This window comes from Muntiacus reevesi, chromosome 7 (genome assembly GCF_963930625.1).
Source record: "Muntiacus reevesi chromosome 7, mMunRee1.1, whole genome shotgun sequence".
Taxonomy (NCBI): Eukaryota; Metazoa; Chordata; class Mammalia; order Artiodactyla; family Cervidae; genus Muntiacus; species Muntiacus reevesi.
In genome coordinates, this window is record NC_089255.1 from 20,540,083 (window position 1) to 20,552,828 (window position 12,746).

Consider the following 12,746-nt stretch of genomic DNA (forward strand, 5'->3'; position numbering starts at 1 on the left):
TAGGTCTGATGTGACTTTATTCCTTTCAGTTATGCTTGTGGCTGGAGTGGGGACGAGGGAAGAGCCCATGGCCGGGGCTGCCTGGAGACCAGGGCTGATGATACCAGCTGCCATAGGTGAGGTACCAGGCAAAGGTACCCACGGCGGCCCCCACCACCTTGTGAGTATACTGGTGGAAATAGATGACGGTGCAGAGCAGCAAGAAGTTCCAGAGGCCCAGCAGCAGCACGTTGAGCAGGAAGACAAGGCGCAGAGGTGCGCCGGCAGGCAGCCCATGGGCCAGATACTTGGCGAACACTGCTGCTTCCTCGGCCATGAGCAGGCAGCAGAAGGTGAGCAGGAAGGTGTGGGAGGAGACCGTGTAGCCCCTCCACTGGTGGCCGGCCGCCAGACAGCTGCGGCGATCCGGCAGCTCGTGGAGCAGCAGGCCCTGGGGCAGAGGCTCGAAGCAGGAGCCGGTCAGGTCCTCGATGAGCAGGAAGGCCCGGCCGGCCCCCCGCCACACGGCTGCACCCACCACCAGCCGGCTCAGGTGCCGGGCAGTCACTGCCACGCGCCGTGTAGCCAGGAAGACCACCAGCAGCACAAAGCCCCCCAGGAAGGTGCAGGTCCAGCCCCAGGCTGAATTCACAAACTTTCTGTGGGCAGAAAAGAGGAAAGGCTATTGAGACCCCTCAGCCCCATCGCTCCCCCTGTGTTCCCACCCTGGCTGTCTCCAGCCGCACCTATCATCCTCTGTTGTTTTCTGTGCCCTCTACCCCGTTTGCCCACAGCCACTTGGACTTCGCCATCTCCTTGGTGGTCCATTCAGTCTTCCAGGGTCCATGTTTCCTCTTCGGTCCTGCTCCTGTACCCCCACGGCTCTGTTCCCCTCCCCCCTCTGACTTTCTCCTCAACCTCCTAGTCTATTTTTAGTGTCCCACACTGGCAGGAGGACAGAAACCTGGAGGGAGCCGGGATCCCTGAGCCCAGGCAGCCAGCGCCCCCAGCCTTGAGTGGACTCACATGTTGAAGAAGTTGCCGTGGCTGGCGAAGATGGTCCGAGGGTTGACGTGGAACTGCAGAAGGGGCCCGAAGATGACCACTGCTGCCAACCAGGCATGGTAGAGGCGCCGTAAGCAGGGGCTGCCCAGGAGGCGGGCAGCCTGTTCGCTTCCAAAGTACAGCAAGGCAGAGGCCACCCAGAGCAGCACCCTGACCAGGCCGCCCAGCAGGGCCCGGATTCGGGCCCCGGCCCCCCGCCCTGCCCCCACCACCGGCCCCCGCTCCATGTTCCCTCCCCTCCCCGCTAACCGCTTGCTCTGCTGAGCAGCTGAGGAGGGGCTGATGGGGCCCCCCCGGACAAGGACAGGCAGTGACAGGTGTGGCAGACACAGGGCAGAACCCTGTTGGCAGCTGGCAGGCGGGGGAGAGGGGCGGGGGGCAGTGAGGGGCTGGGGCTGAGGATTGCCACGTCAGCAGTGTTCTCACTTTGGGTGTGTTTCCTGACAACGGCCTTATTCCTTCCCTCTTAGTCCTGTGACCCTTGACTTTAGGTCCTATGTCTCTAGTTCGAATTACGTTCATGTTTTAGGACCACTCCTGTAGTTCAGGGCTGCTTTTGTCCACAGCTTGCTTGGGTCTGTTTGTCCCTATTTGGTCAGCTAAAGTCACCCCCACCCCACAGAGGTTGGACTCTCAGAGCCCCAAAGATCAAGTTCACTCCCACCTGATAGGGGGTGGAGGAGACCCTAGGAGGAAAATCCCCAGTCTGGAGTCCATCAAATCCTTGAGGTTGTGCCCCTCAATTACTTTAGGGCTTGGCCACACATAGAAAGTGGCCTCCGAGCCTGACCACTGAGGCTGGAGCCATAGGGTGGTGAGCAACTTACCCAAGGGAAGTCCCTGTTATTTATTCAGTAACTCTTGTGAGATCCTTATTTGTCTTCTCATTTCTCAAAATGAGAAATGGGATTTCAGGGGCTACCTTTGTGGAGGCTCGTGAAGTAGTGAAAGGAATGAGCAAGAAAGGGTACCTGGGTTCTGACCCAGCTCTATGACTTTGAGAAAATAAACTAACTCTCCTTGATCCTTGTACCATCATCTGCAAACTGCCCAAGATGGATTCACCAATTAGGATCCTTCCAGATTCCATTGCCCATCCCTTGACATAGCATGTGCTTAGGGACTCTATACTTGAAGACCTCCGGAAGCACTCACATTTTTGAGCAAACACAGAATTTTTCATTGTAATTTTAAATAGTTGCAAAGGACAAAATATCTAGTGTATTACATATACTTACTTTTCAAAAACAAAGCTGTCTATGTAACTCTTTCCCTGGTGGCTCAGACTGTAAAGAATCTGCCTACAACAAAGGAGACCAGGGTTTGATCCCTGGGTCGGGAAGATCCCCTGGAGAGGGAAATGGCTACCCACTCAGTGTTCTTGCCTGGAGAACCCCATGGACAGAGAAGCCTGGTGGGGTATATAGTCCATGGGGTTGCAGAGAGTTGGACATGACCAGGCGACTAACACTTTGACAACACTAGTTATATACCTCACCACTTTTCATTTTAAAAATGTGACAAGACCTTAACAGTCAGAAATTATATTTCCAATCTACTCTCCCTATAGAATTTATCCTAATATGTTTTTATGCCTGAAAATCTTTCATTGATCATACATAAGTCTCTGCCAAAAAAAAAAGAGTAAATGATTTGAAACAATTTTTACACATTTCCTGTGATCATAAATTGAATTTTTTTCTTCTGTATTGAACTTCCATATAAATTAGTACAAATTTCAAAATTGTTAGTAGCACAAAATATATTATTTGTACAACAAACCTTTCACAGAGTTTGATAATAATACAATAAGATTCTATTGGAAATGCATCTCTTAATGAGAACAGATGGCCCTTGGGGCCTTGATTAAATGACAATTTGAGGACTAATCATTTTAGTTGGCATCTCCTTCTAGCATCCTGCAGGTAAAACAGTTCTGGGTGAGATGGGTGGCATCTCTGAGGGGGTAGAGATAGGTATCATTTGTTAACTAAGCTTTGCAACAGGGAGTCCATCCTGGGCGAAGAGGCAGGGGGGGATGAAAGGAGCCAGTAGGGAAGAAGATCTGTGTGATGGTTTCATGCAGGCGGGTCAACTGGAGGAAAGAGTTCACCTGGAGGTCAAGCATCTGGAAAATTTATTCTTTTAAAAGTGTTTTGCTGTTGAACAGGTACATGTCTTAACCCCTTGCTGTGCCTCTAAGACCCCTTGAAGGTGTGCATTCTGGTTCCAGAACTGCCTTAGAGATAATGGGTAAGGTCAGGCCAAGCTGCTCCCCTATAGTTCACACCATGGGTCTGCCCTGAGGCATGGTGGCTGACCTCTGCATGCCTCCATTTCCTCACCTGGAAAAAAGGGTGCTGTGAGAATGGGTGAGGTCCTGAGTGTGAAGTGCCCAGATGGGGCCTGCCATCAGTGCCCACCAGGTGATTTCTAGCTCTGGGCTACTTCTTTCCATAGACTGGACCAGCTCCAGGGCAGAACTGATGTGGGTGTTCCGGGTTCTCATCTAAAATGTGTTTACTTCCTATTATTTCAGTTTCCATTTGCTGAGAAGTTTCTGAGGTCTGTGAGGGACTCCCTGTTGCAAAGCTCAGTTAACAAATGATTTTGGTATTCCCCTTCATCTTCAGGCATCAAAGCAGTGATTTCTCTAACAGAAGAGCATATCTGAAAGCTTTGTTGAAACCACTTTCTTAAAGTGAGAGGATAAAAGATCTGCAACAGGATAAAGAGAGAGACAGACGGATGCTGAGCCAGGTTCCCACAGAGTTTATTGAGGGAGCCAAAGCCATTGAGAGGACAAAGGAGTCCTACTTCAACATCCCTCCTTGAAGCTGCTGGCCTCTGGCATGATGGAACATTCTGGGAGGGGGAGGACCTGCCCTGTGTGGGGCCACACAGAGCCTCTCACACCATAGCATACCCCACCCCCCCAAAGACCCAGACGCATGAGAGAGAAGACATAATTCCCATGGTGGGAGGGTGCTTATCCACCCCCTCTCCCTGAGGGGCTAGAGCTCTAGCCAAAAGGACCTCTGGAACAAAGGCCAGCACTCCTGGCCCTCTGACTGACCCGTCTAATCCTCAAAGTGAAGGCCTGGGCAATGAGCCTTGCTGATGGCACAGTTCAGACCTGGCCGCAGGCATCTACTCTAGGAGCTAACATTTAACATCCAAACATGATTAAAAACACTCAGGACAGTTCTCCTGCTGATCAGATAATGGCAGTCCTGCCGGACCCCGGCCAGAGACAGAGGTCCAAGATGATTGGGTGTGAGCATGTGAGAGGACCACATTACCCCAAGGGGAGGATCTCCCAGGGGTCAGCTAGGGGCCCAAAGCCTGGGCTTCTGTTTCTCCCCAGCCAGTGCCAGTGAGTCCCTAAAGATTCCCCCATAGGGGAGAAAGGGAGGAGAAGGTGGAGAGCTGGTGAAGAGGCTCACCCATGACTGGGCCTGGAGGTCAGATCTACTGGGGCGAGGAAAAGGCTGTAGAGGGGTGGGACACTGGGGCAGGGGTGCTGGGATGCTCCTCCGACTCTGGCATGTCATCCTGGAAGTACTCAGCCTGGCGATACTGCCACAGACGCAGATTCCCGTCCCACTGCAGGGTAGAAGGTGGCAAGCAGTCAGGGGATGCTGCCCTCACCAAGTCCCAGACACACACTGGCCTCCCTTATTCCAGCATCCTCACCGAACTGCTGACGATCTTCTCCTCAAAGGGGTGCCAGCTGACGTCACGCACACAGGCCTTGTGGCTGGTCAGCTTCTTCACGATGTGGCCACTGAGGAGGTCGTACACTGTCCAGGGAAGGCCAGAGTGGAGAAGGGCAGCCAGAAGACCTTCCAGCCATCCCTCATCTCTCCCTGCCTCTCAGGCAACTTCCCACCTTTCCAGAGGAGCAAAGCCCACATGTGGGAATGCTGTTAGTTTCTTTTCCCTACCTCAGGTTGAGAATATAATCTAGCAGAGCTTGGGTATCTATGGCTCTTAGCTAAATGTTACAGGGTCTACAGTTAAGAAAATGAAATGTGGCTTTAAAGCAGCAATTTTCTTGAAAGCTCACAAGATATGGGAGACACCACAAAGTTGAACATGGGGCTGTCTCCATAGACTTGTCAACCTGCTGCTCCTCTTCTGGACTCAGGTGCACCTTTCTCTCTCCCTGGATGGGCCTTCATCTCAGCACCTCCCTAGGCCTATCTTAGGCTCTGTTTTAGGCTCCTTCCATCTGTGTCTGTGTTTCTTCTCATGCATTCCTCCTGCTTCAGTGGCTGAACATCTTTTACGACTTGCTGCTTTTTGTGTCATTCTTTCTGTCTCTGTTCCCTCCTACCTATCATCTGTAATCTCTTCCCTGACTGATTAAAAAACAGAACCGTGTATATTTTTGGTGATCAAGTATATTTACTGACTAGAATTCTGTGTTCCTTTCTTAATTTAAAATGCTAATGAATAGAATGTTTTCTCTTTCTCTGTTTAAGCTGCCCCGCTTCAGGCTAAACGAAATTTCATTATAGTTCTCACTGGATTTTTTAAGATGCTCACTGGTGGTTACAGGTAGAATGCCAGGGTAACATTCCTGCCCTTCCCGAGACCCCCTGGTCTGACACAGTCCTTACCGACCACTTTGCCAGTGGAGCAGCCACTGTAGATGAACTGCTGGCCGGTGCTGTGGGTGGGGGAGAATCGGCAACGGATGAGGGTGTGCAGCACCCCGTGGCCCCGGTAGGTCATCAAGGAGCTGTCCCCTGGGAGCTTCAGCTTCCGCCAGGCTGGGGAGGCATGCAGGGCAAACCCTGGGTTAGGAAGTCAGGATTCTCCTGTATCACCAGTCCTCAGCAAACACTGGTGCTCACAGTCAGTCATCTTTCCAATCCCCAACTGCTGTCTCTTTCCCCACCAAACAGTCAGCTGATATATGCCAGTATGGCTCTGCTGATTGTCAAGATGCTGTAGTACTTTGGTATCCATTGGCTTGGAGTGAGTGATCCCCAGTTCCCACAATGGTAACCCCTGACTTTCCCATGGTTCAGCAAACAAAAAGTTAATGCCTGGCCAGGGGGAGTCAGGAGAGGGGTCCCAGCTCCATCCACCATGCCCATGCTGGGCCTTACCACAGGTTAAATATTTTAACTACCACTCCTGACTCTTCACTCTCCAGATCTCAGGTTCTACGTCCGCTCTCACCTTTTTTGGGCACCTGCTGCCAGCGGTAGTCCCAGTTTTGCTGCGTGGCAGCCTGGCGAGAGGCTTCCATGCCTTCCCGGCTAGAAAAACGTCGGATATCCCAGAGCTTGATGGTCTGGTCTTTGGAGTTGGAGATGAGATATCGGGCATCACCCTGTGAATCCCAGGATGGATAAGGATGATCAGCACTCTCCTCTCTCAGCTGAGGGGTATGAACGCAGGCTGCTCTTTGGTCGCCTCTTTCTTCACCCAGGTGGGCCTCGCCATTGGTTTCCCATCACGGGCCACACACCCTGGCTAGGTTTCCCCTTTTTTGTCCAGCACACTGGCTGGCTCCTGTTCTAGCTTGGATCAGATTGTCTTCTACTTTTCTTGTACAGAAAGCCCTGCTCCTTGTGGGATGGTGCCAATCTTGCAAACGGTGGCTAAAGGAGGAGCTTGATGAGTTGCCACATCTGTTTGCTTTGACACCACAACTCAGTCGCCTGACTGTGCGGTCCTGCCTCTGCACCCACCTTACTGTCAATGAAAGTGATGCCGTCCTGGTGTCCGGCGAGCGCGCCCACAGGCTTGGGGTCATCCTCCCTCATGGTGCGTCGATCCCACACTTTGCAGATGGCATCGTCACCCCCGGAGAACAGGATCTGGGAGCTGACGTCAGCAAAGGCCACCGCATTCACATCATCCTCATGGGACTCAATCTAGGGGAGAAAGGGGCCAGGATGTTAACAACTTCTTTCTATGTCTTCCAACAAACCAAGGACCAGGAGGCAGAGGCTTGAAGTCTCAAGAGCAATACCTGAAGGGTCCGCCGGTTCTGTTCTCGATCAAAGACATACAGGCAGCCATCATTGGCCCTGAAGGGAAGGGGATAAAGAGGGCTCTGGAGCCAGGACCGAGAGGACCCATGCTACGTGTGCTCTGGAGACACTGTGTCTCCAAGTCCCGCTAAGGGGCAAGCCTTTGAGTCTTCTTATACAGGAGGTGGGAGAAGAGTTAGCTGTGACCTCCCATCTTGTGCTGGGGAAATGGTGCTTGAGAAGTGAAGCCACTCATAAATCTTGGCCCTGGAGAAGCCCTGGTTGTTCTCCATGGCTGCCTGGGTACGGGTATCTGCTGTAGTCTCTGTAATGGTAGAGCCCGTTTCTGGGAGAATTTCTGTCTCATTAACTTCTGGAGGCATCCCCACAAGCACTCACCCTCCTAGCACTTCTCGTCCATCTGAGGAGACAGCAATGGAGAAGACAGCGAAGCGACGTTCATCTGGCCTGAAAAGAGACAAGGAGGAGCTGTATTAACTGAACTTCCCTTTAGCCCTGGTTAATCCACATAGAATGTGACGAGGGAGGTGAGGCACATTGCTGAGGGGAAAAGAAATCCCGCCAGCACACATGCCAGAATGTGGGGCACCTCAGTGAGGAACCGAGAAGAATCCTGCAGCCATCTATTTTATCCTGGTCCTCTGGCTGACAGGCTGGGTGGTTCCCTCCCAGGAGTCCACACAGAGAAGCTTGCAACCAGTGTATTTTCCCCTTAAGCAGGAGTTCCAGTTCAAGAGGTGTGCTCCTAGAGAGCCTTTCTTGAATAGTTTCTGATGAGTCTGACCAGGAAGGGAAGCCAGTACCTTAGATCCAGGGCAGTGTGTGTGTCTCCCTCCCCGTAGATGTTGCAGATATGAACTAAGAGAAGCAAGAGAAACAAGAATCTTTCAGGGCTGAGGTAAGGAGGGTAGAGTCAGGGAAGAGATAGAACAAATGGGAAGGAAGTTGGACCCGGGGAGTAATTTGTCCAGGAAAAGGCATGGAGTCATGGCATGGAGGAGATGGGTATTTGGAGACCTCAGGTCCCCAGCTGGAGAGACCATGGAGGTCTGGGGCACACTCACTGTAATCAGACCAGCTGGAGTAAAGGAAATGGTTCCCATCGGGGGTGAAGGCCACATCCAAGACACTCCAGCCGACATCCCGGGCTTTGATGCTCTTGAATTTACGAAAGCGGCCATACCGGCAGTCATATAGTCGGATTGTCTGGTCTGTGCGAGTGGCGATCAGGCAGAATTAGAAAACAGCCAAAAACAGCCTCCTGGAATCCTCCCTAGATCAGACCTCTCTCACTCACCACTGATCTGTGGAATTTTCCCTTGATCATGGGACAAAACATGTCTTCTAGCTAAGCATCCTTAAGCCAGGGTCTGAGCTCCCTGGATCTGGGGCTTTCTAGCATCAGTCAGAGGGAACAACTCTTGTTCTAAGACAGTTGGTAGGACTAGGGTATGATACCTTGACAGGCAGACATGAAGATTTGACCATCTTTGCTGTAGATGCCACAGAAAGCCTTCTGAGAGTAGGTATCAGTGAAGCCCAGATCGTTGGGCAAGAAGCTGGGGAAGCAGAAAGAAAGTGAGGGCAAGAGAAACTCAGGATGGCTCCTGTCCCACTTAGCAGCATCCTAACAGAGCTGGATGTGAGTACAACGGCATTCTTCCCAGCTGTGGGTATAAGCCTTTGTCTTTAATTCATCCTATCATCCTCTCAATTACTATATTTTTCCACTTTGCTCTCTCTCAAAGCCTCAACCCCACATAACCTAACTTTTTAATATCCCTGAGAATCCTTTAGCACTCATCCCTTCAAAGTTTAAGAAAGTTTATAGACTTCTCCGGCCCTTGGAATCTCTCCACCAAGCCCCATACTCACTGAGACATCACTCGAGACCGTTCTCCAAGGGAGAAGCTTCCCTGGTGGCAGAGGCCCCGTTCTCTCTAAAGGAAGGGATTGGGGAATATTGCTAGCAGAAACAGAGGGCCACCTCAGCCACACCAAGCCCCCTCCTCCAAAAACATTGCTCTTGCTACAGGAACGAACCCAGCACATAGTAATATGTCCCACCAAAAGCCCACTCAGGCTGGTTGAGAGCTCTCTAGCTCCAGCACTTGAAGCTTCCTTGGAAAGCTTACTTCCCTCTTCTCTGGGGTTGTGGCTCCTGGCTGCACTGACAGGCCTGCTGCCAGACTGGATGAGGGGGGCCTACCTGATGCAGCATTTGAGGAAAGCTGAGCTCCCGCGCTGCACGCCTAAGCCCCAGCCGCCCTGTGGCCAATTCCACTTGTGTCTTGATCTCACTGCATTCCAGCTCCCGGGTGTCAGGGGTTGCATCCACTGTGAGCACCAAAGAGAAGTCTCATCCTAGGTCTTTTCCAGCCCCAGCGGACAGTTAGCAAGGCTGTGCTCAGCCTTCTCTATGTGGCTGAATATACTGGGGCTGCAAAGGCTCCCTCACTCCCCGAATTATCTCATCTTTTTCTTTCAATTTTTGCCAAAATTATTTTTTTTACAGTTTTATAGTGGAAATCCTTTGATGTTAGGGTCCCTGTCTGCCTTTCCTCTTACCCGGTGGGTTGTATCGGTCTCCAAGACGACCATCCCAGGCACTGTCATGCTCTTCCTCTGAGTCCGATAGGGCCTGGATGAGCTGCAAATTTGCTGCACCTCCTCCCTGCACCAACCTCACTTGGCCTCTGTGGAGAGACCCCCCCCATGATAAAGGGGAGGATCCCTTCCCCAGACCAACCAAATTCAGAGTCAATGGTTATGTAGTTCATAGACTACCTTGTCCTCAAACCCTTGTACTGTCCCCATGTTGAGGTTTGAGGCTGACCCTCTGTTATTTTGTCTCATATAAGACACACCAGGAAGCTAATTTTCACTCTTATAAGAGGAGTAGAAAATCCCAGCATTGTACGGATGTTGACTGATCTACTGAGTTGGCTTCCCAGAGAGTTAAAAATTCTGAGAGCATTTCCTTCTGAGTCTCTGCCCAAGAAGTCTAGCATAGGACATGGTTTTCTGAAGGGATTCCCAAGCCGGTATTCTCCCTCAAGGAGCCACAGCTAAGAATCAAAGGCAGTTGCACCCCCTTTCCAGTCAATTCCTGGTGGTCACTCCCCTCAAAGCATTCTTTCTTCAGGAACAGGATTAGAGTTAGGTTAATTTAAACTTGTTTTTCAAGTGAATCCACATGGCCTCATATTATGTGTCAATGACTTCACTTAAATTCAACACCCACTTCCCCAACTCTTTTCTTCACCCCTCCTAGCACTTCCTTCCCACCAGGGCACCCTTCCCTCTTTTATATTTTTATTTTTTTACTTACTTGGAAAAAAGTTTACGTGTGTAATCATAGCTAGACTCCCTTGAATAGTCTCCTCAACATAAGAGCAAACCATCCTGTTTACCCCGCCTAGGGGAGTGCTGCCAGTGTCCAGCAGGGAAGGCTGTTCTGCTCAAACAGAACAGCTGTCCTGGGCTGATCCCATTCCTTATTCTCTGTAACTTCCCTTACTGGAGCTGGTATCAAGGACTCTGGTGGTGCCTGGCGGGGACACACCAAGGGGTAAGTTACCTGCGTAGGAGATAGGCCAGTACCTGGGCCAGATCCACATCTTCATCCTCCTCTTCCTCCTCCTCACTCCTACGCAGGCCAGCCCCTCTTCGGGGCAAGCCCTCGGAGGGGTCTCCGGACCCAGTTCCTGCGCTGCTACTGTTCCGTGATCCCATCTTCTGGTCACAACATCCTTAAGTCCTGTGTGGGGACTCCTCCTGTCACCTCCTTGGGTTTGGTGAAAGCAAAGCCTGCTCTAGAAACACCAGAGTTTCCTGAGATCGATAGTAGCTATCTCTAGGAGGGCGACCCTTCCTAAGTATTGAGATCCCTTTTCCTCAGCCTGTAACAACTCCCAAAGCTTCGGGAACACAAACCTTTCCCGATCCTGTGAAGCAAAATAAGCAGAGTGAAACCTAGGGCGTGACCCTAGCTCACTAGCGAAAATCCTTTGAACAGGAATTTCTCAGTTTTCCACCTCAAACTCACCTATCAAAGTCCCTGGGATGGGGGTGGATTCCCAGGTAACCTCTCTGGAGAACCAATCAAAACCCCTCGCGGAAGGAAAGGCGCCTCATTAGCTTACCCCATCTAGCCAATCAGAAGCCTTAGAACTCAGAGACCCCCTCGACGCCCCCCTTACCGGCCAATTAGAGCACTCCCTTGCGAAAGCCGGTGGCAGCAACAACCAATGAGGTTAAAAAGTCGGCCTAACACCCCCTCCTTCCTTGCCTCACGCCCACGTGGTGTTCCGGGGGTGTGTACGCTAAGCGGGGGCAGGCAGGGAGGAAGCCGAGAAGCACCTCCCACATAGCTTGCGGTTACCGCCACGCGCGAGACCACCCACCAGCGAGAAGCAGTCGCAGGACCAGCAGCGGCGCGAGGCCTTGTTTACACGGACTGCCGCCGCAGCGTCGGCTAACCGCTTCTCCGTCACGCGCCGCCTTCGTCACGCATCTCCCCGCTCCGCGACCGGCGGATCACGGACGTCACACGACACCCCTGACGGCCCAGCCCTCTTGGCCAGCTTACTGGACAGCTGAGCGCGGTGATTGACAGACGGGCGGGAGAAAGTGCGCGAGGGGTTTGAAGGGAGGAGAAAGCGCGCAACCCAGTAGGGGCGACCGCTTCTTGTGGGAGGAGTATGTAGGGAACCTGCCGCTTCCTGAATATGAGATGACGGAACTAGACTAGATGGGCGAGGGGCGGGGCTAACAAAAGACGTTGTTGTGCTTCCGTGAGGTGTCTTAGCAAGGGATACAATTTGCTGTCAGTCCCTTGGGTTAATTTGGCTTCGCACTTTTCAGACGACCTCTAAGGACCTACTCTTTCCTCCCCTTTTGCCAGTTCGGCTCTAGCCTTTCTCTTTTCGCCGACTGCAGCTGCTGCCGTCCCTTGCCCTAAGGGGTGCCCGGCGCCTTTGGGACCTGTTCACGTGATGGCCCTCACACCCTCCCTTCCGGGCTTAACTTCCGGAAGCCTTGTTCTTGTAGGGTTTGCTGTTTCTAGACCTCCTGTTAGCAGTTTGGGCAACTTTTTAGGTCACCCCTTGGGGTCTTTGCTGACGTTCCCTAACACAGTCGCGGGTCTCCTTTGGGCTTTACTTTTTGTCAGTTCCCCTCAGCCGCCCCCTGGGCCCTCAGGGATTTGCTGGCTTTCCTTAGACCTTCTGTCCTTCGGGTGCCTCTCCGTCCCAGGCCGGTGCTGGCGCGCGACGCCTCCTACCCCCTCCTCCGGGTTTATGAGTAACTCGGCTAAGTCCAAGGCCGCGACTTGTGTACTTTGGGATCCTTGCCCTTGCTGGGGTGGGATGTGTGTGTCTGGTGGGGGGGGGGGGGGAGTGTTGATTGTCCGTGCCGGGCGCCTAGATCCGAGGTCCGAGGTGCACCTCAGCGACCCCAGATAGCTCTCCCTTAGAAGTGTTGTCATCTGTCCCCCTCCCAGGGCCGCCTCGGGGCAGATAGGGGAGTAGAGACCCTTAGTTTCCCTGGGCTCATTCTCCGTGGGAGGGCGAGGGTGTGGTTAGTCCTTTGGGCGATGCCTCCTGGTTTCTAGGTCGCCAGATCCGTGTTTATCACCTGATCACCAGGGTCGGCTTCTTGGGCCCACACTTGGTTTAATGTTCTGCT

At 52.4% G+C, this 12,746-nt stretch overlaps 2 protein-coding genes across 9 annotated transcripts; both read right to left on the reverse strand.

Annotated features, from left to right (window-relative positions):
- On the reverse strand, positions 1-1,282 carry FITM1 (fat storage inducing transmembrane protein 1). The gene is made up of 2 exons (XM_065940744.1): positions 1,006-1,282; positions 1-638 (listed from the first exon to the last, which is right to left on the reverse strand). Exons 1-2 carry the CDS (start codon positions 1,269-1,271, stop codon positions 26-28), a joined length of 879 nt encoding a protein of 292 aa, XP_065796816.1. The 5' UTR covers positions 1,272-1,282; the 3' UTR covers positions 1-25.
- A 2,519-nt stretch (positions 1,283-3,801) lies between these two features.
- Positions 3,802-11,771, reverse strand: DCAF11 (DDB1 and CUL4 associated factor 11). Of its 8 annotated transcripts, none has more exons than XM_065940740.1 (15): positions 11,465-11,771; positions 10,639-10,818; positions 9,627-9,754; positions 9,268-9,395; positions 8,934-8,998; positions 8,517-8,617; positions 8,123-8,269; positions 7,862-7,916; positions 7,437-7,505; positions 7,037-7,094; positions 6,753-6,938; positions 6,238-6,391; positions 5,670-5,846; positions 4,741-4,847; positions 3,802-4,650 (listed from the first exon to the last, which is right to left on the reverse strand). In XM_065940740.1, exons 2-15 carry the CDS (start codon positions 10,791-10,793, stop codon positions 4,516-4,518), a joined length of 1,665 nt encoding a protein of 554 aa, XP_065796812.1. In that variant the 5' UTR covers positions 10,794-10,818; positions 11,465-11,771; the 3' UTR covers positions 3,802-4,515. The 8 variants fall into 8 exon arrangements, with proteins under 8 accessions (XP_065796812.1, XP_065796810.1, XP_065796811.1 ...); XM_065940738.1 differs by having other exon boundaries at positions 10,639-10,845; XM_065940739.1 differs by having other exon boundaries at positions 10,639-10,868.
- Between the last annotated feature and the right edge of the window lie 975 nt (positions 11,772-12,746).

Bases quoted from the DNA above. Each gene is read 5' to 3' on its own strand.
- DCAF11 (XM_065940740.1), bottom strand. From the start codon at position 10,793: ATGGGATCACGGAACAGTAGCAGCGCAGGAACTGGGTCCGGAGACCCC. The intron at 8,618-8,933 runs GTGAGTATGGGG...CTGCTTCCCCAG, and splicing joins CGGTCTCGAGTGATGTCTCA to CTTCTTGCCCAACGATCTGG. The intron at 5,847-6,237 runs GTGAGAGCGGAC...TTCCTAACCCAG, and splicing joins GCAGCAGGTGCCCAAAAAAG to GGTTTGCCCTGCATGCCTCC.
- FITM1 (XM_065940744.1), bottom strand. From the start codon at position 1,271: ATGGAGCGGGGGCCGGTGGTGGGGGCAGGGCGGGGGGCCGGGGCCCGA. The intron at 639-1,005 runs GTGAGTCCACTC...TTCTGCCCACAG, and splicing joins CACGGCAACTTCTTCAACAT to AAAGTTTGTGAATTCAGCCT.